The sequence below is a fragment of the Siphateles boraxobius genome, unplaced genomic scaffold (genome assembly GCF_051911475.1).
Source record: "Siphateles boraxobius isolate OS27281-9 unplaced genomic scaffold, OSU_SipBor_1 7, whole genome shotgun sequence".
NCBI lineage: Eukaryota > Metazoa > Chordata > Actinopteri > Cypriniformes > Leuciscidae > Siphateles > Siphateles boraxobius.
In genome coordinates this window covers 33366463-33394162 of record NW_027509197.1, presented here as the reverse complement: position 1 = coordinate 33394162, position 27700 = coordinate 33366463, and the positions used below count along the sequence as shown (strand labels likewise).

General features: G+C 36.9%; 1 protein-coding gene across 3 annotated transcripts in view; it reads left to right on the top strand.

Annotated features, from left to right (window-relative positions):
* The window catches only part of znf385b (zinc finger protein 385B), a 134487-nt gene extending 111831 nt beyond the window's left edge, over positions 1–22656 (top strand). For all 3 annotated transcript variants that reach the window (XM_077215973.1, XM_077215972.1, XM_077215974.1), the window contains 5 exons: positions 11845–12031; positions 17126–17437; positions 18630–18814; positions 19116–19217; positions 21413–22656. In XM_077215973.1, coding sequence (XP_077072088.1) covers positions 11845–12031; positions 17126–17437; positions 18630–18814; positions 19116–19217; positions 21413–21628 — 1002 coding nt within the window. In that variant the 3' untranslated portion in view covers positions 21629–22656. The remainder of the gene's footprint in view (positions 1–11844; positions 12032–17125; positions 17438–18629; positions 18815–19115; positions 19218–21412) is intronic.
* Positions 22657–27700: the final 5044 nt, after the last annotated feature.

Here is a 27700-nt window from a genome sequence, read left to right as displayed (position 1 = left end):
AGAATTTCAGTTTTTGTCATTCCAGTTCAACTTTCTGTGGGTCGTGACATTTTCAATTAATATTCACACTCATGAATTTTAAAAGTCCGCCAATCCTCTTCATTCTGAATTTTGCACAACATATTATGAAAGAGAAAGACTGTGTGGAAGACCATAAATTGACAACACATCTTTATTTTGCATTGCCATCACTTTTACTCACTGTAGTAACATTGCAGTCCGTTTCATAAGATTTTCCATGAAGGACTATTTTGAACTGATTTTTAAGAAAAATTTATTATAAATCAAAAAGACTCACAATTCAGTCTGAAACTACTTAAATGGATAGGTCACCCAAAAATGAAAATTGTCATCATTAGCTCACCATCATTTACAAAAAAAGAGATATACACACAACAGTTAGTTCTGGTCCTCGAATCTAATTGGCTGGGAGGCGATCAGCACCATGAGATATTCCACAAATATCAGCACTGTTTACCGTTTGTACCACTCTATATTGTATATTGCAATGTTACTGTTTTTACTGTATTTATAATCAAATAATTTGGTGAGCTTAGAAAGGTATTCGTTTTTTATTGTACAGTTTACATCAGTTTTATCAGATTGTTTTGGTACTGTATATCAATAGTTGTGTGTTCCCTTACATTTTGTAACCTATAATAATAGATTTTCATGCATAATGTCCCAAATAAAATGTGGCATTGTTGACTCACTGGCAGAGCAGTAAAATCCCAGCGGTTGCACTAAACAGTACCGTTGTGTTTACGAGTGCACACACAGGTGTGGGGTTCTGTGCAGAGTTAGCTGGCAGAGGCTTGTGTTGTGTTGTTCTCTATGGGAGAGGGGTAATTACTTACTGTACTGCCATGTTGTTCCACTCTGTCTTGGCATTGATTAAGCCATTTAATTCAAGATGAATGGCACTGGGTGGCAATAAGCCCTGGATGACAGAGGGCTCCCACTGCGAGCGGTAATTGAGAAAAGGTTTCTCTCAGAGTTGAAAACAGATGCAGGAGAACTATTGTGCATCTGTTTTGTCTCCTTCAGGTCTTTTTCATCTTGTTCATGACAAACAGGCAGGAATGCAGCACAGGAACCCGGGGAACCCCTTTGGACTTTGAGCAAAGGCAGACGTGGTCCTGTTGTCTCTGTGGGGCGGCCGCTGGGTGTCCCAGCCGGCCTGTTGTTCCCTCCCGGGGTGCATAATTGCTTGATTGCTATTGAGTTTGAAACCCTTGTTTTCCAACACAGCCTATGTGCTTCTGAATTGAAGCGAACTGCTAGAGATTAACTTTTCTTGGCTGTTATCGTTTTCCCCCTTCTCTCTCTCTCTCTCTCTCTCTCTCTCTCTCTCTCTCTCTCTCTCTCTCTCTCTCTCACGTGCTCCAAACAAGCACAATAAAAGCAGAAAGTGAAATGACTGCCCTTCTTGCGATAATTTAAAACAGTTTCCTCTCGCAATCGCCCATTTGAACAGTGCTTTTAAGATTAAGCGCCGTATCTGAGGCTAGCAGAACTGTCAACGGATGTTCCCCAGACTGCCAAGCTCTTTGATGCTAATTCGGGGTGCATGTGTTGCCACGTTGTGATCTCCACCGATAGAGCTGTCTCTCCTGCTCTCTGTGCTCCCTGGAGATGCTCATCTGCAGGCCCAGTCCAAAGCACATCTTGCTTAAGTGGAAGTGATGCTCTGGTTTGCGTGTCAGAAGGAATCAGCCCGTGTCCCCTGTTTACCATCGCTCTCTGCAGGCCTGAAGATGCCTTGTTTGTCAAGCGCTGTGCTGTTGCTATTTCATGTTCCAGCAGAACAGAGATCTGCACACATTATACACAGGCAAAATGCCTCATATTGGTCTCGCAGCTTGCTCGTGTAGATTAGAAGCTACCAACTTTATCCTCGACTTTATTAAAGCTTTAAATAAACGCCTCTTCATTTTGCCACAGCCCTGCGATGTAATTTAATCCCATACTTTAGCGCCCGCTCTGGACTCACTGTGTCATCCAATCCTGTTGCCAGAGGGGAAAAAATCATTGTGCAACTAAAGGTTGAACACATCCTCGGGCCAAGCTCGAATGAAGTTTTGAGGGAAGCAGTTCCACTAAGTGTGTTTCTTTCCATAATTAGTCGCTGTGAAGTATCTTATGGGCATTTTCTGAAACATGAACATATAAGATAAATAGGGTATGATATACCTCTCTTCTTGTTCTGTAAAATATACAGCGTAAAATAACAATGATATTCAGATTTGTTCAGATCAGTGGTTTTAAAAAAATGCTGTCTAGTGACTTTTTTAACAGAGTGCATCTTTATGTAATTCTCTACATATTTTCTAGAATATTAGTATATCTTTATATTTAGTTGTATGTTTCTGCTATTGCTCTTATTTCTGCACATATTTTTACATTTTATGAATGCATGTTATGAATAAAAAGTGGTGCTTGCTTGCGCAAAACTTTTAGGTGGTTTCAAAACTGTTGCTATGTGGTTGTTTGGGAATTCCAGGTGTATGTGGTTTGTTGCCAATCTTTTTTACATTTTTTATTAAATATAAATTTTAAATAATCACATACAATTTACACCACCATTCAAAAGTTTGCGGTCATTTAAAAAAAAAGAAATTAGTACTATTATTAAGCAACGATGCATTAAATTGATCAGAAGTGACAGTAAAGACATTTACATTTCCTATTTCATATAAATGCTTTTCTTTAAAAGTTTCTATTCATCAAAGCATCCTGAAATTAAAATGTATTACCGTTTCCACAAAGAATCCACATGACTGCCAGCTTTGCCATCAGGAATTAATTACATTTTTACAAATATTTAAATATAAAACAGTTCTTTTAAATTGTAATAATGTTAACAATTTCACTGGTTCTGCTGTATTTTTTCTTAAATAAATGCAGCCCTGGTGAGCTTAAGATATTTTTGAGTCACACTGAGCATTTAACTTGACTGGTGAGCGTCACCAATGCTGTTAGGCTAATGTGTATAAATGGACACACCGATCACACGCAGTACATGTTCCCTGAATCACTATAGATTAGCTCTAATTAATGGCTCAGATCAATGTGTGTATAAGCCAAACCTTAAATGGCATTTATGTCCATTATGAAACTTTGCCAGGCGTATAATTACGGTCTTTAACCATTCAAATCCATCACGCAATTTACTGACCCTGTGCGACTTTATAGTTCAACTCCAGCCTCTGAAATGCCTCATATAAATGACCTTACCATTAATGTGTTCTGCATTATATTTTATGTTCTTTCCACAAACTAAACATGCTCCCATTTTGTGTAGAAGGCAACTTTCTAATGCCGTAATTACACTTTAGGCAAGGCCTAGAGGCAGCTGACAGTCCTATAAACTGTTTTTGGTTTGATATGGTTTTTTTATATTATATTTTGTCTCAGAAATCTTGGCCCTCGGTTTAGCTGTTAAAATAAATTTTTGCAGATGTGGCCTGAATAAACTCTGCGATTGTGGGAAAATCGCAACTGAATTTTTAAGCTTTTTACTCCACTGGCATTTTCAAATGCATATAAACTGTTTATACTATAACTTTTTTCCCCCAATCGGCTTTGTCTTGTGTCAGTTACATTACATTGTCTAATTTTTTTTCCCTTCGTAAGGGGTTTGTTTTGAAGGTGAATCAGCCGTGGGTTGTTCTTTTGAAGACTGCATTAAAGAAATGAGAATAATGGCTGGAGTACACTCTTAGGTTTCCCTTATCTTCTGTAAATGAGCTGTTTTATCTCCATTTGCGCGCAGTGTAACAGAGAAGCCCCGGCAATTTCATTTGAAGTTACCTGATCTGAAGGTGTGTGTCCTGCTGTGATGTGACATTAGGTGAAGTGTAGGCTTCCCTCCAGAGACCAACAGCCCTTATGTGAGAACAAGCCAATATGGCAGATAACCAGCATATCTCATTAAAGCTTTATGGTCGCTTATACATGCTGTGTCATTACAGCCGTCACACCACCGCAACACGTGTCTCTGTTGAACTGTTGTGTCGTTGCTTGCCTAACTTTACCCAGCGGCATAAGGAGAGCTTGGTTTAAAATGTCAACACAACTTAGTCAACATTTACACCTGGTATTAAGATGGTGCATCAGAAGGGCATCAGATTGCCTGCCAGATTTTAGGTTTTTTCCACCTTCAAAACCTTAATTTAAACCATACTAAAAGGTGTACACAGTGATATTTTTGGGATGACTGATCGGATCACTGAGACAGATCTTAATACCTGTTGTATGGGCCTTAACAGTACATGTGAGGAGATAAAAAAGCAGTTCTTGTGAACTTTGAGTAGGTCCGAATCAGTTCGATTCATATTACTGAATAATCTATTTCTTTTTAACTTTTTAGTTGTTAACAGTTCTTGACAATCTGCATTCCTGAGAATAAAATAATACTAGTACTGTAAAAACAGGGATATGTTCAATTCAATTGACATTTATTTGTATAGCGCTTTTCATAATATATATCGTTTCAAAGCAGCTTTACAGAAAATGCATTTTCTACATCAGAGGTGACTGTGTCCATGTAATGTCCATAATTCCGAAATGTACAGTTCTAAGATAATACAAATCATGCAGTTTGCTAGCATCATGTAATTTAGGCTGAAAAAAATAATCCCATTGAAGCAGTTATTACAAGTTATGATCATATGATCTGCAAATTTGGCAGTTGTGTTTGTTGATTCAGAGTTGGCGTCATCTGAAGTCCTCGCAGGGGTTGGCATCATCTCTTCACAGGTGTTGTTATTGAATCCACAGCATCACGGCAAAAATAATATTGAATTTAGTTGTAAGCTCTTTTAACTCTTTCCCCACCATTGACGAAAATGTCTGTCATTTGTGAGAAACCGCTTCCCCACTATTGATGGAATGTCCGGGCTTTAATAATCATATACATATGAAAAATAATGCGATCATCAACATTAAACAGCATATAAATCAAAACTGCCTAATGTTATAGCATCGGTTCCCAACAGGGGGGTCGCGGCCCACAAGGGGCCCCAGCGAGCTCTTTGGGGGGTCGCGTCATATTTTGAAAAGTGTTGAACAGTGAGCATTAAAGCAGCAGTCCGTAACTTTTTTGTGTTCAAAATTTACTAAATTTGTATAATGAGCGAGTACATCATGAATCCATTTTCCAAACCGTGTTTTTGTCTTATTCTGAGTCACTATGGTACACCTATAATAAGTGTTTATACTGGGACTATTTTACACTGGTTCGGGTCAGACCGCTGTGGTGTAGCCCAGTGCCTGCGTGACTCGTCATAGACATAGACATAAACAGAGAGAAGTAGATCCGGCTACAATGTTCTTCCGCAAGACGCATTATTCTGTTAATAAACGCATGTTTATTAATCGCTAGAGCGCCAAACGATCATATTACATTAGCTAATTTTATTCACAATCCCATGGCTGACCAAGAAATGGGTTTTCAACGAGGTCCCAGACACCAGTCATTTTGTAATAGCCTATATTAATTATTTTTTTATTTTATTTTTATTATTTTATTTTTTTTATTGCATTTCAAATAGTGTCAATTAATAGGCTACTCCTAGGCTTACGTTTTTAAATTACAAATGGCCTACTGATGTTTTTGTTATAGTATTTTCAATATTATACGCTTTTATTTGTGCATAAACATATCTGGTTATAGTAATAAAAATACTGTTTGTTTAAAAACAAAACATTTTGTCACCCTTGCTGCAAGCTTACAAGAGCGACAATATCATTAAATGTGAAGGGGGGCCCTAAAATATTTTCTTGGGAAAAAGGGGGTCTCAGACAAAAAAAGGTTGGGAACCACTGTGCTATAGGACTGAACTTTTTGCTCAAAATTTAGCTTTTTTATGAAACCTACCCACATTCAAGTATTGGTCAAAAAGACCTTTGTTTAAAAATTGCATGTTCAGATATTCATAAAACTAAATATTCTGGAGGGCATGAATTGTTTGTGAAAATGGTCAAAAACCTTGGCGGTGGCTGGCAACTTTTTTTAAAGTGTAACTCAACCTCAGAGCCTGACTCCACCCACTAACAATATTTGAAAAATGCTGGAAAAGCGGAGGGGGGGCGCGCACCTGAGACCCGCGTCTCTCTGTAGGCAAGGGCGTGGTGAGCTGGTGCCTGCTTACGTCACGCAGTACCACAACATCCAATAGGAAAATTCAACTGCAGTAGCCACCGTTCAACCTGAAAGAGGGCAGCACTCAGAAGTTTTTACACCAAAACACTTTATACCCAAACAGGCCCAGGATGAAATGACTTAGGGGGCATGTGAAATTTTTAAGGGGGCTTAACTTTATACCATCAATGAATGAACAATACACACCTCCCTTTGGAACGACAGATTTTTAAATGCAGCACTCCATATGCAACTGCACAGGTAACCGTGTAATAAAAAGATAAAACAGCGCCATTTATCATGCATATATTAACCCTTTCACGCTTAGGTTAAATATTCTAACTGACCCCTCATAGTGAGTTTTTTCAAGGCAACCGTTATTTTAGAACGTTCCCCCTTAATGTTTCCATGGCGACGCATCATATTTGTTACGTGACACACCGCAGCCACAATAACGCATGACAGATGAATCGCTTTTTAGTTTTTCCTTTTTTATTCCAAAAAATATTCACAAACTTGCTTATGTCATCAACAATCTGATATTCCGATTCTAAAAAATTTGTAAGTGAGTGTGTTTGTTTGTTTACAAACCTTTATAAATAATCTTGATCTATAACGTGAGACGGGCGCCACCATGTTTCTTTGCGCCGCAGTTCAGAGAGTCCTGTCAGTCATCAGTTTCTCCCGAAATAGGCCTACATGGAAGAAAGTGGCCGTTGAACTGTGAGAAGAATAGAGTAAACTTTATAGTTACTTCCACAATGTTTGTCTGGTATGAATAACACACATCGGCAAATTATATTTGAATAGATTTGCTGCTTCCACAGACATCACAGTGTGTATTTTACAAACTCCAAATGTATTGTTTTACTAGTGCTTATGTGTATTTAAATGTCTGAAACCTAAAATAAACATTATGAGGTTGAAAACACTGCATAGTTGTGATATATGACAGGGCTGAGCTCGTCCGTCTCTGGCTCATCGCCAACCAACGCGCGAAAGCACAGTCACGTCACAGAACATTCTAAATCCCATATGTGGGACCGTACCGCTCAAATGGTTAAACATTTCATTTGTAACCATAAATACAAAAATGAAACTGAGGGGGCACAAATCAGATCTGATTTGCCCCCTCGTGGCGTCGGGCCTGTACCAGACATCCCAAGTCTCCCGGAAGTTCCTGGAGTCTCCCGCATATTGATAGCGCAAATTAGATGCCCGCAAATTAGTTCAAATCTCCCGGAATCTAGAGACTTTTACATTGTTACAAAGATTTCTGTTTCAAATAAATGCTGTTCTTTTGAACTTTCTATTAATCTGGTAAAAAAAGTGTATCAGAGTTTCCACTAAAAAAGGGAGAGAGTGAGAGACCTTGCATGTGTGTGCAAATGTGCATGTGTACCTTTTGAAGCGCATGTAAACCCCAAAAGATAAACTGACAAAAGATTAATCTGGAGTTCAATCATGTAAGGAATCTTCGGATGTCTTGAGCTATGAGTAGGAGGCGGAAATGTAAAAATAAAATAATAAAAAAAATAATTATATTTATTATAAGCTGGACTAAAACACTTTTATCTGTGCTCTGAGATAAAAATAAATAAATAAGTGTTAAATAAATAAAAAAGGAACAAAACCGGAGTCTGGAAATTGGCTAACGTTTGGCTTGTATTTTTCATAAAATTAAGGCTGTTATTGTGCTTAAAAATTATTTAAAAGGCTGAAGTGCGTGGTGAGGGAATAGAGTAGGTAATAATTGCTGTATGACTTCATGCATTGAGGAAATTTATGAGCAGATGTTTTGTGGCAGGGACCTGTGGTCTCAGAAAAACAACAGAAGTTGGCACTAATAATGCTTGTATTCCATAATTGGCTAAATCATTTGAGATTGTCATTGTAAGACTAAATTTGTTGCATGCACAACTAAGCAAGCACACATGCCTTTAAAGGTGGAGTGTGTCATTTCTGTGCATTAGCAGCACCAAACCAAGAATATGACATATAACGACTGTTTCCAAACAGGTTTTCTGAACCCTCCACCAATCTGCAGTTGTTTGGAAAAACAGGTAGTCCTGTTAAAAAAGGATCTATGTTTAAAGTATTGTATATGGCTCACTTTTAGGCATTTCAGTTGCATTCTGCAACTAGGACTTTTAACATAGAAGAAATATGTACAAACCACTTTTATAAGACACATTGAAGTGGGATCACAGAATAACGAAAAATATGACAAATAGGAAATCAAATACATTTCTATACACTTCTGAGTCCGGTCTGTGTATTGCATCAGCCAGGCCTGTGAAAACCACAAAGTCAAAGCCTGTTACAATGTGTAGGTGTGTATGTGTTTGACAGGTTTCTTGTACAGTACATGAGCGCTGAACGGGAGGATACAGAGACAGCTGTAGGGTAATGCACTGATGGCAGCTCAGATTTCCAAATATCAGCAGAAAGGCTTACTGGTGCTTATTGCCTATGCAAGTCTTTTTATGTTTGCTTGTTCGTGTCCTGCTCTTGTTGCAAAGACTTTTTTTGCAATATAGCTATTAATAAAGCGTGTATGTGCCTGACTGTTCACTGAAGAATGTCATATACGCTCAATGGGCCTCATTCATGATACACAAACGGAACGAATTTCTGAGTAAAAATGTTTGTGAAACTATTCACAAATAAATTACAGCATTGTGACTATTCATTCAAGACAAGCAGAATTAATTTGTATATTGAATCGTTTTTCAAACCATTCTCGCATAAATTGATGGTTGATTTTGATAATCTGTGTACGTTACTGTTTAAAAGTTTGGGGTCATTAAGATTTTTTTTAAATAAATTAATACTTTTATTTAGCAAGGATGCATTTGTATTTTCTAAATGTATTATGATTTCCACAAAAATGAAGCAACACAACTGTTTTCAGCATAGATAATAATAAGAAAAGTTTAATGAGCATCAAATCAGTATATTAGAATGATTTGTGAAGGATCATGTGACACTGAAGACTGGAGTAATGGTGCTAAAATTTCAGCTTTGACCACAGGAATAAATTACATTTTAAAATATATTAATAATTGTAATTATATTTCACAATATTACTGTTTTTACTGTATATTTGATCAAATACAGTAAATACAGCTTTGGTGATCATAAGAGACTTCAAAAAATCTTACATTTCCAACTTTTGAATGGTAGACTAAATCGAAGGGCCGTTTGATTCCAGAAATTTTTGTAATCAGCTCTGATTCCAATTCCAGATTTTTTTTAATCAATGGAGCTAATTTTCAAATTGCAATTTCAGGCTCATTTTCTCAATTCATTGGGAAGTGAATTGAGAACTTAAAATAAACAGTGCAATTTATACTTTACACTTTTGATTGATGTGGATGTTAAGATATTGTTTAGCTACTGTGCTTTTAAAATCTGGAAATTTGTATTTATTGGTGACTTTCTTATGTGGAACACAAAAGAAGATCATTTGGGGGGAAAAAATGCCTCAGTGCCCCCACTTTACATACAGTTACAGTCAATGGAGTCCAATGTTGTTTGGACCCCAACATTCTTCAAAATATCCTCTTTTGTGTTTTGCAGAAGAAAGAAATATGCGTACAGGTTTGGAACAACATGAGGGTGAGTAAATTATGGAAAAATTTTAATTTCTGGGTGAACTATACCTTTAACGTTCACAAAACATAAACAGGTTTGTAAGCCCGTTCTATGTTTAAAACAATTTACAGAGACATTTCTGCTGATCGTGTTCCAGGAATGAGGCCCTGTGATTGCTAGAACTATAAGCTGGAAGACACTTGATGTTATAAAGACTGAAATCATGGTCCGGTTTTGAATGTTTTTGTAAATATTGATATTGGCTCACACTTAGCTTGGGAGAAAGTCAATTTATAAATGTTAAGTGCACTTAATCCAGGTCACAGGCGCTGCTAACATTTGCACAGTGCAGAGAAGACAAAATGCCCCAGGTCGTCACATCATTCTCTCCTGTCACTGTCTGCAGCAGCGTCCTGTGTGTCATTATGACTCTCATGCCTGTCACTTCAACAAGCAATCTGTGCTGTTGGTGCGATGGATGTTACGCACCTCATTTTCGCTTGGTCTGTCTCTGTCTTTCTTCTCTCTTATCATATTTCATGTTTTTTCAGCTCTGACTCAGATGGTTCAACACACATTCACAAGATCACAAGTGAACGGCAGCCATTTTGTCTTTATGACAGAAAAAAGAAACAAAAGAACTTTGACCCCTCTTTAATCCCAGCACCTTTACTACATGATGTTAGCCGCATGCTTTGTAATAGATATTATTTTGTCTGTCTGTTCGTGTGTTTGTTGTGATCAATTGTATGTATGTATTAACTAGTAAAGTTAATATGTTTCTTTCAATAGAGGCACATCCAATACTGTTCTGCAATCATTGAACTTATAAAACTCGTCCCTATATCCAAGTCCCCAAATACAGGTTTGGTGAAGGTTCACACTGAGAGTGATTTATTTTTTTAACTATATATATATATATATATATATATATATATATATATATACACACACACATAAGAATAATGTTTTAATACAGTATATTATAATTTTATAGTTAAATATAATTTTATATATGTATATATTTATGTCAAATATGAAATATATAATTTAATTCAAATATAAATGTAAGACAATAACAAGGTAAAAAAAGATGAATAAAAAGATTAGCACTATATATATATATATATATATATATATATACACACACACATAAGAATAATGTTTTAATATATTATAATTTTATAGTTAAATGTAATTTTATATATGTATATATTTATGTCAAATATGAAATATATAATTTAATTCAATTATAAATGTAAGACAATTACAAGGTAAAAAAAAGATGAATAAAAAGATTAGCAACACTTGTTGAGAAAAATCTCTGTCAGTGTGTGAATGGCCCTTTCCTGAAATGCTTGTTGTTTGATTTGTGATGGAAATCCTAATGATTTAAATGTAATGCTATTGTTTATATCTCATTATGGAGGGCCAATAATGAATAAAAGAACAATTGCTGTAATTGCTATTTCAACACCTCGAAAACTGGAAACTGCAGGCTTCCTGTTTGAATAATCTGCAGGAAAAACATCCATGAGCGGTGCTGTCTGGCTTCTCCCCGCACTGTCAGAAATCCCTTAAACTTGCAGTTAGTGAATGTGACAGAATATCAGCATTTGGAGAGAAAATCCATCTGCAGGTCTTTTGGGACTTTGTCACTTTTGATGTCATAAAAATGAGAAATTAAGCCCCTAATTCTTAGCAGTCAGATATTCAAAGGGATCCGAATCCATCATAAGCTCTCTCGCTCCCTCTCATTCTATTTAAGTGTGAAGTAGTCATTTTCTCTTTAAATCTCCACTTGAAAGTTGAACAACTAAAGACACGAGTAAACTCTCCATTAACAACCTCAATGAGTGCCAGCTATCGATGTCCATTTCGTTTTTTCCATTGAGAATCGATCCCCTCTAAACACGGCATGTCCGTGTCTATTTCTTAGGCTTTGGAAAATTTGCTCACCCAAATCTCATCCTTACCTTGATTTGAACAGTGCCTGCTATTGAAAGCATGTCTGAAATGAATGTGTGATTGCGGTCCATGATGGTAGATGCTAGTTGTTAGAAATGAGCCTGATTGGATGGTTCATTTGTTCTCCTTTGTAGAGCCAAGCCGAGGCGCACTACAAAGGCAGTAAACATGCCAAGAAGCTCAAAGCACAGGAGTCCACGAAAAATAAGCAGAAAAGTGCAGCCGCCCAGGACAGCGGTGCTAAGACAATCACCACCACCACCAACACCACCACCACTTCCTCCTGCACTGCAGTCACTGCCAGCTGCTCTGACCAACCAGGTTAATAGCTCCTTTTGTTCTTGCTCCACATCACCTGTCCATCCTCTTTCTCCTGTCCTTCCCTCTCCATGTGCGTTTAACTCCATGCTTTTCTTCCCGTCGCTCTAACCCCGAACCCTCGCCACTGTTTACACACTCCATGTGCTTGTGTTTGTGTGCACTGTTCGTAGTTCCCCATAAAAGCATCTAGACTACTTTAGGGTGACCAAGGGCGTTCTCGTTGCTCATGTGCAGAGGTAAGCAGCAGCCCTACTGTGGCTGTAATAAGCCATATGCTTTATCATGCTAACAACAGAACACTTTTCCCGCTGCTCTGTTTGCTTCTTTCATCATTACCTGCATGCACATGATCTTTTTGTGTTGCGTTTAAATGTTTAATTATGGAAACGCTTACGGAACTGGAACAGGCGGTAGGATGCGTGGTGGGATGCTGTTATTTTCATTTTTTTCATCCTCTCTGGCCTTTGATTTGACTGAATTAGATTTGTGTTACATTTCAAAGAACATAATCATCTGATCTTTTCTTCACACTGTGACCCACTCAATCCCAGGCCCTTGTGTCTGATTAAGAATTAAGACTGGGATGTACCAAGACACATGCCCTACGGGGTGCAAATCCGAGCAAGTGCATACTTTCCGAATTTGCTCGTTCTCTAGCTACAGCCTCTGAGGCAGATTTGGGTGCGTCTCGTTTACTAGGTAGTGCTGGTCCTCATTTATATGCAGTGTCTGTGCACAAATCAGGCCAAATGAATGTCAGCCTGATTCACAGATGGCTTATGGGTCCTCACTGCCATGCCGTCGCATTAGTGCGGTGTTGAGCTCGGACTGAGGCTCGAGAGGGGGCTGCTGTTTCCGTCTCACCCCAAACCCTGGCAACACACAAATCAGTCAGTTGTAGTTTACATGGGAAAACTTCAAGCACTAAATCATTAAAATTGCTAGCGCCAGTGCTTTACGTAAGAGCTTGCTTTATGTCATTTTTCAGAGCTCCGTGTGTTATTCTGGGATGTGTGTGCACGGTAATTGCTATGTTTGGTTTTTAATTTTTTTTTTTTTTTTTTTTTTTACATCCAGACTTTTTCAGAAATGATATAGCAAGGTCGTTTCAACATTGAGGTCACTGCTTGATCTGCATCCATACAAGAAATACCAGTTGTTATCACTGTGGCTCTGGCCCAAAACCTAGGGTGCTGTCTACATAGGCTGTATTTTAAGGCATCATTAACACTTTTGTTTCAAAGGGTGGATTGGTTCTTCTAGCCAAATTCAAAAGTTTGGGGTGAGTGAGATTTTTTTTTTTTTTTGAAGAAATTAATACTTTTAATTTTCAGCAAGATTACATTAAAATGAATCAAAAGTGCCAGTAAAGACTTTCACATTGTTACAAAGATTTCTGTTTCAAATAAATGCTGTTCTTTTGAACTTTCTATTCATCTGGTAAAAAAAAAATGTATCAGAGTTTCCACTAAAAAAATACGCAAATGTTTTCAAGTGTAATAATAAAAAATGTTTCTTGAACACCAAATCAGAATATTAGAATGATTTATGAATCATGTGACACTGCAAACTGGAGTAATGATGCTGAAAATTCAGATTTGACATCACAGACATTTTTTTTTACAATATATTAAAATAGAAAACAGTTACTTTTAACTTGTAATAATATTTCACAATATTACTGGTTTACCCTATTTTTTTACTGTAAATAAATGCTGCTTTGCCGACCCCACCCTTTTCAACTATCCTTCAGAAAGTAGTTCTGCAGCTGAAAAAGCCAGATAAATATTTATTGCAGCATTTTACATTTGCATTTTATTATGAGGTATATCCAAGACATTTTTATTAGTTAATGCATTCCATGGGAATCAAATATATTACCTTGACATCATACTGCTCTTTGAGCTACTGTATATTCTTATAAATCATCCGAAACCAAAAACTTACATTATAAAATTTTAATCTAATTAAACTTGACTGATTATTTGTGTGTGCTGCATGTTTTTATGCTTATTAAAGTATCACATTTACATTACATTTATTCATTTAGCTGACGCTTTTATCCAAAGCGACTTACAATTGCTATATTTCAGAGGTCGCACGCCTCTGGAGAAACTAGGGGTTAAGTGTCTTGCTCAGGGACACATTGGTGTCTCACAGTGGATTCGAACCCAGGTCTCTCTCACCAAAGGCATGTGTCTTATCCACTGCGCCATCACACTGTTAGCTTAGCAGCAACTATAATTCGAGTCTCTGTGTGCTTTAGATTTTTTACTGCCTATGTTGGGCATTTCAAATTAGCAGCTGCCTATGTAGAGACAGTGAGGCAGGGTACTTTGATTTGTTACAGAGTCTATGATTTCTGTTCGTTTTGAAAAGTTTTCCAAATAGTTGTACTTTACCTCTGATCTGTCTTCTTACTCGGTTACAATACGTTCTTTATGACTCACCGCAAAAAATAGTGAGAACAAGAACAAAGAGGCACATGTCTCCACCTACCACGCTTTGGAAGATTTGATATATAAACTGAAACTGGGAGAAAGAAAAATGCAAAAGAGCAGCAGTTCCAGCCTAGAGGTTCAGGTTAGTGTCAGTGGGTGTAATGTCACTGTATAGGGGAACATTCGACTGTTCTGGCTGCTTTGAGTCCTCGGGGAGAGAAAAAAAAGCAAGAGCAGAAAGTGACATTCATATAAACCAGCGGAATATTCCCTCAGAAGCCTGTTAGAGAGTGGGTGGAGAGTACTTCTAGGGCCTCCCGCGGTATGTAACGCTATGACAAGGGTGTAAGGGTGGTGGGCGATCCAGGGGTCACGTCCTATCACATTACAGCACGCGGGACCCGAGCAGTCACTGGTGTTAGAAGGCAGCCTGACCCTATCAAGCGCTGGTGGAACCAGTGCTGGCTCGTAAGTGATTATATGTAATCCAGATTTCGTAATCAGATTTCGAAAGATGGTGTACTTGTAATTAGATATACAGTAACGTTCAAAAGTTTGGAAACTACTATTTTAAATGTTTTTCAAAGGAGTCTCTTATGCTTATCAAGCCTACATTTATTTGATCAAAAATACAGAAAAAACTGTAATATTGTGATTGAAATATTATTACAATTTAAAATAATGGTTTTCAATTAATATACTAATATAATTTATTTCTGTGATGCAAAGCTGAATTTTCATCAGCCCTTACTCCAGTCTTCAGTGATTTGATACTAGTTGTTATCAATGTTGCAAACAGTTGTGCTGCTTAATTTTTTTTGGAACCTGTGATTTTTTTTTCAGAATTCATTGATGAATAAAAAGTAAAAAGAACAGCTTTTATTCAAAATAGAAATCTTTTCTACGATTAAAAATATTTTTATATCAATTTTTATAAAAAAAAATGTATCATCCTTGCTGAAAAGTAATATTCATTTCTTTCAAAAAAAAGAAAAAAAAATTACTGACCCCAAACTTTGGAACGATAGTGCGTTACAAAATATTTATATTTTAAGAAAATAATATGATCACAGTTATAAAAAAGTATTAAGCAGCACAACTATTCCCAACATTGATAATATATATGCATATTAGAATGATTTCTGAAGCCTCATGTGACACTGAAGACTGGCGTTATGATGCTGAAAATTCAGCTTTGCAACACAGAAATAAGTTCTATTTAAAGTATATTAAAATAGAAAACCATTATTTTAAATTGAAATAATATTTCACAATATTACTGTTTTTTTCTATATAATTTTAATTAAATAAATGCTGGCTTGATGAGCTTAAGAGACTTCTTTAAAAAAAAGAATAACATTAAAAATATGAATATTTCCAAACTTTTGACCGGTACTGTATTTCACTTTAATATTATAATATAATTAGGGCTGGGAAAAGATTAATCGCGATTAATCGCATCCAAAATAAAAGTTTGTGTTTACATAATGTATGTGTGTGCACTGTGTATAATTATTTTGTATATATATAAATACACACACATGCATGTATATATTTAAGAAATATTTGCATGTATATACTGTATATATTTATTTATTATTTATATTATATATAAATATATTTTTTTTATATATAAATATAATTTTTTTCTTATATGTATACATGCATGTGTGTGTATTTATATATACAAAATAATTATACACAGTGCACACACATACATTATGTAAACACAAACTTTTATTTTGGATGCGATTAATCGCGATTAATCTTTTCCCAGCCCTAAATATAATATAATATGATATAATATAATATAATATAATGTAATGTAATATAATATAATATAATATAATATAATATAATATAATATAATATAATATAATATAATATAATATAAACTCATAATCACAATACAGTTACCTAGTTTTTATTGATTAAATGATTTCATATTATTCACACAATGCCAGTAAATTATTAATAATTTATTTATTCTCTAATGTTGGTTAATGGTCACATTACAAGCAGCCGTTCAAGTGTTTTATTTTGATTGCTTATTTTATTTTTAATTATTTATTTTATTTTATTCATTGTTATGATATTAATTATCAGTATTGTCACAAACCCCCAGCAGCTCCTTCATGAACCACACTTTGTTGTTGTTAAAAAATGGAATATATTTTATTTATTTGTTTATTTATATTTAAAATTTTATTTATTATATTTTTTGTACACATTTTTTTTTTTTAGTTTTAAGTTTTTGATATACAATATATCTTCTGTTATGAATATGATGCTAAATACTGCTATTAAAATCTATGTGTTAGTTCAAAAGTAATCAAAAAAATAGTCAGAATGCATTACCTAAAAAATATGTACAATTTTTGTAAGTGATCTTTTCAGCACTGGTTGTAACTCATTTGACATAGAAACTAGAGTGCTTGCCTGCAGCGAAGGCCTTATATCAAACCCTAACACACAAAATAATGGAAAAAAGGAAGGAGCTGAAAATGTGGCAGCGCATAATCCAACATGCCGAGCCCTTCACCACTAACTGTCAGATTTGCTCTTTTCTTGTTTCTCTCTCTCTCTCTCTCTCTCTCTCTCTCTCTCTCTCTCTCTCTCTCTCTCTCTCTCTCTCTCTCTCTCATGTTCCCAGAGAAAAGTGCAGAGCCGTTGGCTGCGCACAAAGTCCCTGCCTCCCCGCAAGCCTTTGTGCCAGCTCCCGCTGCGCCCGCGGTGGCAGTAGTGCCCAGCCCATGCAAGACGGCACCCGCGCATGCCAGCCCACCCACCGAGCCGACAGGGCACGCGGCAGCCCTGAAGAACACCTCCAAACCAGCAGCCGTGCCAACGGCCCCGTCAGAGCCCAGCGTGGAGTCTGAGGACGAGAAAGCCAAGAAGCTCCTGTACTGTTCGCTGTGTAAAGTGGCTGTCAACTCGCTCTCACAGCTGGAGGCACACAACACAGGTGTGGCCGCATCACACTCTTTCCCACGACTCCCTCCTTCTTTATCATAAATGTTTCATGAAGTGACCCTCTGAGGCTTGGGAGTGTGGAAATGTACTTGCAGTTAAAGCATAACTCAAAACCTGTGTAGCGATTGTGAGGCTCATCATTGATAATGTATGAAGAACTGGAAAATGTAGACGGGTTTCCCACAGTCATGGAAAACCTGGACATATCGCGGAATTGTAAAAAGCCTGGAAAAGTCATTGAGGCTAATCAAATATTAAAAAGACAGTAACATTTATTTAGGCAATATACGTTTATTTCTAGTTACGCTCAGCTTTAAAATATTTAATAGGCAAGAAATAGCTTTTTTATGCTTAGAAAACATTATCCAGACACACTATAGAAGAATGTGCTCAGAGTCGGGCGGCTGATAAAGCTACAAAATATCTTGATATTTTTCAGCCTTTTGACAATATTCAGTATATACACAACTGTTTAAAAGTTTGTGTATATTTATTTATTTATTTCTGTGTGTTCAAAAGAGTCTTCATTATCGCACGATCCTTCAGAAATCATTCTAATATCTTTCTTATTATTATCAGTTGAAAACTTGTTTTTTTCAGGATTCTTTGATTAATAGAAGTTTTAAAAGAACAGCATTTATTTGAAATAGAAATCTTTTGTAAAATTATAAATGTTTTTACTGTAACTTTTGTTTAATTTAATGCATGCAATTAAAGTATTCATTTCTTATTAATCATTTCTAAAATAAAATCTTACTGATCCCAAATTTTGAATTGATTCACTTAAAGACAGTTTGAACTGATTCAATGAAATAAATAAAACTTATCACTTCAATCAGAGATTGTCCTGACATTTTCATACTCGCAAATCGTGAGACAAGGGGCGTATCACAGAATTAGTTAGTAAGTCTTTGGGAAACTTAAAATATACATACAGTCTTGCTTAATATTATACCTTCAACAAAATCACTGTTTACTAGTATATTCCACAACCTTAGGCCGTAAAAATGAGCATAAGGTAATTCAAGCTCTCATCTGACTTAATTGAAATATTCGGTGTTACAAATTGTGCAAAGTTAGATCAATGCAACCAAAAGCCTCACAGCTGCACTGAATAAACAGATTTGTCTCTTTTTTCCCCCCTTTAAGCCAGAGAAAGCATTCTACTGTGTCTGTTTCACCAGGTTCAAAGCATAAAACGATGCTGGAGGCACGAAATGGAGCTGGGCCCATTAAAGCGTACCCCAGACCCGGGTCCAAACTCAAAGTTCAGGCCACACAACTTAACAAAGGCTCGGGCTTACAGAACAAGACGTTTCATTGTGAAATCTGTGATGTCCACGTCAACTCAGAAATCCAGCTTAAACAGGTATTCAGTTCAGCGTCAGTGTAAGAGGGTGTATTCTTGTTAGCTTGTGTCCTTGGTTGCATTTGGCATGATCATTACTTATGCAGTTTACAACAAAACATAATGTGTGCAGTGGTGAATAATGAAAGCACTATAAATAGTAATGTGATTCTGTGGCTTGATCCTAGCAAATTTGCATGCGGATAAAATGAAGTTGTACTTCCTATTATGCTGTTTTTGTATAGTTCAGTTCAGTGTTAAGTTTGGTCACAAATGTGTATCACTTGCATAACAAGGTTAATTTAGTCTGTTTTCTTCACAGCATATTTCCAGTAGGCGGCACAAGGACAGAGTGGCTGGCAAACCCACCAAACCCAAATACAGCCCGTACAACAAGCAGCAGCGCAGCTCCAGCTCTCTGGCAGTAATGCATTATTTATACTCTTTATAATCAAGCGCTTTCATCAAGTGTTTCGGGCATCTCAAGTGTCAGTGCTGTGAGGAGTTTGTTCCACACTTTCTAGGCTGACAAATACCTCTTTGGGATGCTAATGCATCACAAGAGCTTAATACTCGCTTGTCATTTTTTCAAATTATATGCAAAATATGCTTGAAACAACTTACTATTCGTAGTACAGTTGGCCTTTCGCTAAGCTCCACCTCCCTTGGTTACTGTTGCTAGCTCAGATGAGCTTTACAGTTTAGGATGATTTCTGTAAATCGCACTTGAAAATATCCAAATGCACAGATCCTCCAATCTATAGACTCGCATTATAAAAAAACTGCAATATTTTAATAATTACTAATAACAACAACAAAAAGAATAATAATATTAATATTTTTATTATTTTGTATTTTATTATTATTATTTCCAGTAAAGCATTAAAATATTTTAAATTATTATTAGTAGTAGTAATTATAACAACAACAACAATATTATTATTATTATTTGTAAAGTATTAAATAATATTATTATCATCATTATAGTTGTTGTTGTTATTACTATTATAATATTATAAATAAAGTATTAACCTTAATAATAATTATTATTGTTATTAATATTATTATATCATCGCCAATAAAGTATTATTATTATTAATAATAATAATAATTGTAATAGAAATAATAATAATTTGTAAAGTATTAAACTAACAAAAAATATTATTATTACCAATAAAGCATTCAAATATTTATTTTATTATTATTATTATTATCAGTAATAATTATAACAATATTATTATTATTATTATTATTATTATTTGTAAAGTGTTAAATTAAAATACATTTACATTTTTTCATTTAGCAGACGCTTTTATCCAAAGGGACTTACAACTGAGGACTAAAGCAAGCGAGTCATCGTGACGAGGCAAGAACAACGCAAGAAGTGCTCAAAATACAAAGTTCAGGCATTGCTCAGAGTAGCAAAAGCCAGACAAGGGGAGATTTAAAAGGGAAGGAAAGATTTAAAAGAGAAGGAATTTTTTTTATAATTTTTTTTTATGTTAAGAACTCATGGAAGAGATGAGTTTTCAGTTGTCTTTTGAATGCTGTCAGGGATTCTGCATTAGGGACGTAGACTTGTAGTAGGGAGTGAAAGTAGGACGGAGCTGAGTCTGTGGTTGATCTGTAAGCAAGCGTCAAAGCTTTGAATTTGATGCGAGCAGCGAGTGGTAGCCAATGCAGTGAGATGAACAGAGGAGTGGCGTCAGCCCTTTTGGGCTCGTTGAAGACAAGGCGGGCTGCAGCATTCTGGATCATTTGTAGAGGTTTAGTAACACATGATGGAAGTCCAGCCAGAAGAGCATTGCAGTAATCAAGCCTAGAAATGACCAGGGCCTGGACGAGAAGTTGTGTTGCATGCTCAGTTAGGAAAAGCCTGATCTTCCTGATGTTATACATTGCAAACCTGCATGATCGAGCTGTCTTTGTAATTGGTCTGTGAAGGTCAGCTGGTCGTCAAATATTACTCCAAGATTTCTGACCGACCTTGATGGGGTGATTGAGGATGACTCTAGATGGATAGTGAAGTCGTGCTGTAGAGACGGATTGGCAGGGAGAACGAGAAGCTCAGTCTTTGCCAGGTTGAGCTGCAGGTGATGTTCCTTCATCCATGCCGAGATGTCTGCCAGACAGCTTGAGATACGTGCAAAATAACGTGAAAATAACCTGAGATACGTGCATAATAATAATAACGCCTTCAATAACTCTTCTTTTTTATATTATTATTATTCATAAAGTATTAAACTTAATAATAATATTAATTATTATTATTATAAGTAGTAGTAGTAGTAGCATATCATGTGTTAGGTTCAATAGTAATACTTATAATAAAATTATTTTTATTATTTGCAGATTGGTGAACTGAAGGAAGACGCTTATAGACTATTTTTACATTCCAAATCTAAAAACAATTTGATAAAACCTCAGATGTACATGGTGCATGCAGACCAGAGCATATATTTAATTACATCACAGGGTTTTAAGGTTCAATAATCACACTAGGCCATATAATCAATGTCCTTTCGATTAATTGTGCAGTCCTCGTTTCTTTATTGATGTAGACACTGTTCTTTCTCCTTCATCAAATTGATTCAGTGTTTTTTTTTCCTTTTCCTCCAGGCCAAACTCACCCTGCAGAATGAGTTGGTGAAGCCCATTTCACAGGCTTTCCTCCACACACCCTTCGCAGTCCCCACCACAGTCCCGTCCCTCTCCCTCCACCCTCGTCCCAACACCTCCATCTTTCAGACGGCCTCGCTTCCGACCTCCTTTCTCCGCGCCGCTCCGGGACCGATCCGACATACCGCGGGCTCCATCTTATTTGCGCCTTACTGAGACGTTTCTGGAACTATGTCACACTAAGTTCAGATCTTGAAACAATGGTGTGTTTATTAAAACTTTATCCTCAACTGTCCTCACCATCGCAAAACCCAGGAATATATTCCGTCTTAGTGAGGACTTTTGCATTTGAAAACACTTCAAATAAAGTGTTGAACTGCTTCCTGAAAGACTTGAATTATCATGGTCTTCCTTTTCAACTCAACCAACCCCGGACAAGCACACGCCTGGAGGCGCTGTCAGAAACAACCCCGAATCTCACCGTGTTCAGTCAACGGCTTGATGTTGTCAGGGAGCCTGTGATGCAGTTTTTGGCCTGTGTGCTGTCTTGTATCGTGTAGTCACTAAGCTCAATCACCAGTTCACTCTTATCCTTTCATCTGACAGGAAACACAGCATTACTCTTCTCCATGTGTTGGGGTTCCTCTTTTTGTCATATAAGTAGATTCAGCCTGTTTTCATCATGATTCAAACTCTCTTGTGTAATGGGAAAACCGTGGGCCTTTCATCTCTCTGTGATATCCTTATTTGTCACGAGACTGTACTCATCTGCAGCTCTCTGATGATGCAATAATGTATAGATCATTAATATTGATATTCTCCATTGTGTATTTAATGTTTACCTTCCAGGTTGCAATACTAGTTGTATTTTAAGAGCTGGAGGAGAACTAGGTATGTTATTTGGTACATTTATTTTTAGAGATCGAGAGAGAGAACAGTTTCCATTCACTGAGAATTCTTTAAGTCCATAGTATATATGTATGAGAGGCTGTACATAAAGATACTACATTTTCAATAAAATAATATATTTAAATGATTTCTTCATTAATTTATACTTTCCATGAATCTTTATTGTTCATTATTAAAAACACTATATGCATCAATATTACATGAATCATTTTATTTATTTTCAGGTATTTTTTAAATTACGCTGTTTCTACTGTACATTTCTCTGAGTTCGTTCATTTGTGCTGGATATTTGTTTGCTAAATTTGATTAAATCCTTCAGTTCAGTGTTGTGTAAATTGATTATTAGTTTTATTTTTTTCATAGTCCCCAGTGTTTTTCATGTTCATTCATCTCTGTGATGAATGACTCATTCAAGTCTTATTTGCTAATACTATAAACATGATCATATCTCAGTTCTCTGTTTGCACAGTATGATTAATTGATCTACAAGTAATGTGTTTAACTTGATTGACTAAAGGATGTATATACAGGATATATATATATATATATATATATATATATATATATATATACACGCACACACATTTATTTGTTTTTATTAATCAAGAATTTAAATGTGAATGTGGGCCTTTCATAATATGGGCTTCAAAGGTGTGAAACCACTGGTGAAAATGCTTCTGTTTTGCTTCCTTACTAATCATTTTTCATCCTTTTTTATTAGAAATTATTTTATCATCACAATTTCGGTGCAAAAATTGTCAATGAACTTCAGAAATTCTTAGTATTTTAATAACTCTTACTTGTTTGATTATAGAGCAGTATCCTTAATATTATTTTTTTCCCTAAATTACATTTTTAATATCCCAAATTGTAATTAATATGTTTTATATTTATTGTTTATTTCTCAGTTTAAATGAAAAACATCCCAGTCAGAGTGGTTTCTGAATGTTGCACAGCACTGTGCCACTGTATTACGTACACCTTGCTTGTAACAGGTTGGAGCTCCTTTTGCCTTCAGAACTGCCTTCATTTTTCATTGCACAGATTCAACAAGGTCCTGAGAAACATTTCTCAGAGGTTTTGGTTCCTGCAGATTTGTTGGCTGCACATCCATGATGGGAATCTCCCGTTGCACCACATCCCAAATGTGCTCTATTAGATCTGGTGACTGTGGAGGCCATTTGAGTAAAATAACTCATTGTCATGTTCAAGACAAACTGTTTGGCCAGTCTGCGATAAGTTGAGCTTTGTGACATGGCCTTTTATCATCAAGGCATTTTCGCCCACAGAACTGCCGGTCACTGGATAATTTCTCTTCTTCTGACCATTCTCTTTAAACCCTATATAGTTGTGCATGAAAATCCCAGTAGATCAGCAGTTTCTGAAACTCAGACCAGCCCTTGTGGCACCAACAACATCAGATTTCTTCCACATTCTAATGCTCAGTTTGAACTTCAGCAGATCTTCTTGATCATGTCTATATGCCTGAATGCATCTAGGCTGAGGACTATATGTACGTTAGTGAGCCGTTAAACAGGTGTACCAAATAAAGTTGCCGGTGAGTGTAGCTATATATTGTGATATTTGTGTAGTAAATGCCAAGAACAATTTGTCATCACTATTTGTTTTGGCATTTTGATTCACCAGCTCACAATTTCTTCCATATTGTGACTTAATTTGTCATGATCATTTGCCTGTGATTATGCAATGACAACTGCAATAAGACCCAGATCAGGACGTCTAGCAGTGAGTGTTGATATAATGGGACTGCTCTTCACCTCTGCTTTTCATTAGGACTGATAGTAATACTGGCTGACAGATGTCCAGCTCAGTGAGAGCAGCTTAAAGACACTGAATCCTTTCTGACATACACCCTTCAAACCCCCAGATGAGCACGTCAAAATGACCGGTTCACTGGGTATAGAACACCCCACTGACCTATAGCACTGCGCCCTTGGCATTTAAAAAATGAAGGTGGTACAGTACAGTACTTTTAGAGACGTAAGTAATAGAGTCAGTTTTCATGGGTAAAAAAATAAATAAAATACCAGCCATAAATGGCTCCAAAAGTGACAAGAAAATGAAAAAAAACATCCTCTAAAATGTGATGTTTCATTATGTTCTATTGTAGCCATATAACAGGAATATGTTATGAATTCCTGTGTTGAGTGGTGTTACTTAAGATTCTTTAGAGAGCAAATGATCTGCGCTTTGCTTTACAAAAGTATGATTTTTGTATGTCAACAATTGGCTCATTTCTGTTTTGTCTTTTAAAGAATTTTAAGAGAAAAAAAGATATTTAAAAGCAATACATGAACTCCATAATGAGCAACCTTTGTGCAATAACATGTCAGAGAGGGCCACTGGAGATGGCGAGTAATCCTTTCAGACAAATGATTTCAGTTCTTATTGAAATGCTGAGCAAACAGTGAGGATTAGCTGCCCTTTCATTTGAGCTGAGTGACAAAGCTGCACTTATTCACAGATTCAGTCTCCAAGGCACAATGTTGTCTCCATGTAAAGATCTCTACAGCTGATTTATACTCGTCTCTGTCCAGTTCAAAACACAACAGAGCAAAACATGAGCAGGGCATTCACTAGCAGCTGAAATATCCCCCCACTGTCCATCAGGAGGATTTACAGTCAACCCACATTAGTGGACATGTATTATATTTCATTAGTTCACTGCCAGGAGCTCTTTATGTATTTTCGGATGAGGCTGGAGTGAACGGAACGCTGTAGTCATATCCTCTGACAATAATTCCTGTTCTTTTTTTACACCGATTACAGAACCTATACATAGACAATACAAGAACGGTGTATGTTAAGCATCTAGAACAATCTATCCTTCACTTTCATAATCCTGTTTACCAGAATGACTCACTATTACAGCTCAACCTGGACTCGACGACTTTGACGCAAAACACTCTGGAAAAAAAGTACTTTGAAAATCAGCAACTGGCACAAATAGTTGGAGCACTTTAACGGATTTGGCTACTGCATCAAAAGTGCTGTATGAGTCAATGGAGAACATGTCCATTGTTTAAAGTATTATAATCTAACAAGCAAATGTGGTTTTAGATGTAGGCCTATACTGTTGATGAATGTTTTTGTAGATGAAACGTCTAATCTTTAATCCTTTCAGCAAACCCTCCTTTTGGAACAGCAGTCGCAGTACCTTTCTGCCAACAGGGGGAAAAAAAGATGAAAAACCTTCAAAAAAAGACAAAAAGCTATTGTCGAATTGATGAGACCGACGGCATTCACCCGCTCCACGCAGAACCCATTCTTCTCAAGACAACTCTTCTCTATTGGGATTCATTTATGCCTTTCTTGGGCATCAAAGTTACAGCATAGAATAATAAAACCAAATAAATGTCAAAAGTCAATAGCAATGACAGAAATTACCTTTTTATTACAATATTTACACTCTAGAATTGATTCCTGAGCTTTTATGTGCAAATTTGTTTTCAGTGTGTGTTTGTGTCCAATTGAATGAATTAACTGAAAGAAAAATACTATTTGTGAACAATTATGGCTGTTCATTATAAAACCAAATGAAGTATATTTCAAGATGAACACTTATACCCAGGGGGCAAAACACCTGTTTTTTAGGAAATCAGACATGGGCTGCTGTAAAAGGTTGTCATATAAAAATGAAATCTATGATGTCTGCCTGGGTGGACAAAAAACTGCTGGAAACTTTTAATTAGGGTCAAAACAATGCTACCTCAAATTCTGCTCCCCGGAATCACCCAATAGTCCAGTCATTTTATGAAAAAAGGTTGAACAAATTGCAACTGAAGCAAACTCAACTGATTTTGTAACCTCAATATGTCCTGAGTAAGGGAAAAAAAGCCCCGAAGAATCCCATTAGGGGAAAGTTTCGAAAAAGACCCAAATATAGTCTATTCATTTGTCTCTTCATTATTTTTCTCACGTGAATAGGGTAAAAATTTTAACCTTTAAATATCAACATGAAAATTACTGAGTTGATTACTTACATCAAGACAAACAAAAAATGTATTACAAGTTTTTTTGAAATTGTTTGTTAACATGGACAAACGATGCATAATCTAATTACATATGTGCTAATTTGCATAAATACCACAAGAAATCTAAACATTGGGTATAGCAGATGAAAATGTCTTGTTGAAACTTGTTGACATATAACAGTAAAAGACTTAATGTTAAGGTCTGAATGGAACCCATTTAGGCTGGACATTAATACATAGAGGCAGGAAGAAGTACTTTAGAAACCAGTCTTTATTAATTATTATTAGATGGGGTTTGGGGCTGAGTCAGTGGGACTGTTTCTGGGGGATAAATCTGAGGGAAGAACAAGAGACATGGATAAGGACTCAGAGAATGCAGAAGACAAAAGATAGGTAAAACAAAAACTGTCAGGATCAAAACTCTAGTTACGTACACAATGCACTCAATGCCCAAACCCCATCTCAATAATAATTAATAAAGGCTGTTCACTTACGAGAGGTTCTCTCGTATTGCGTAAGTACAGCTTGCGCTACGGGAAAGATTCATCTTTTCGAGATATTGAAGCCAAAAAATTATCCTTAATTTTTATATCCATTGTCAACGCAGTGCAGCAGCTAGCAGACCTAGAGGAGGCTGTCTAGCGTGCTCATAGGCTGCCCTGCGGGAACAGCAGCAGCCTATAGCTGAACTCGACGTGACGTCACGTCCAATGAAGGCGCTCTCGCCTTCACAGCGTCAGAGCCCGCCAATATGGGTGTGGCTTAGCGTATATAAGCAGGGTTCGTAGGCTGATTCTCTGATTTTCATCTCTTCAGCGAAGCACTTCGCATCGCTGGACCTTGAGAAGCCGCCGCCGCCGTTCAACAAGCAACAAGCCAGCTGAGGACAGTGCCTAAAGAAGCCGGCCGTCTTCGCCACCTTCAGCCTTCGTTGCCAGCTACGCTATCCGGCGACGTATCCTTTTATTCTAAAGCTTCCAAGCACTTAAAGAGCACGAGCGTCTTTTTAAAGATGTCTCACTTCACTTGTGGCTCGTGCATAGCCCCGCTCAGCGTCGGAGACCGCCATGTTAAATACGCTCTCTGCCTGGGCCCGGAACACGCTGCTCTTGCCCTCTCTTCCGGAGGATGTGAGCACTGTGAAGACCTTCCGATGTCGACCCTACGGGCTCGACTCGAAGCTTGCAAGCCCAAAGCTGTCACTCCGCCCTTTGCGGGACCGCGCAGAAAGAAGCGCCGTTCCCTAAGACGGCCGGAGCCCGCGGCCACTGCGACGCGCTTGCCGGAGTCCCTCCCTCGAGCCCCGCCTTCACCACCCCCCCTCACCGACGCGCAGCCGCCGGCCACGGCCCGCTCTGCCCCAGCGTCCGATGATGAGGCGGAA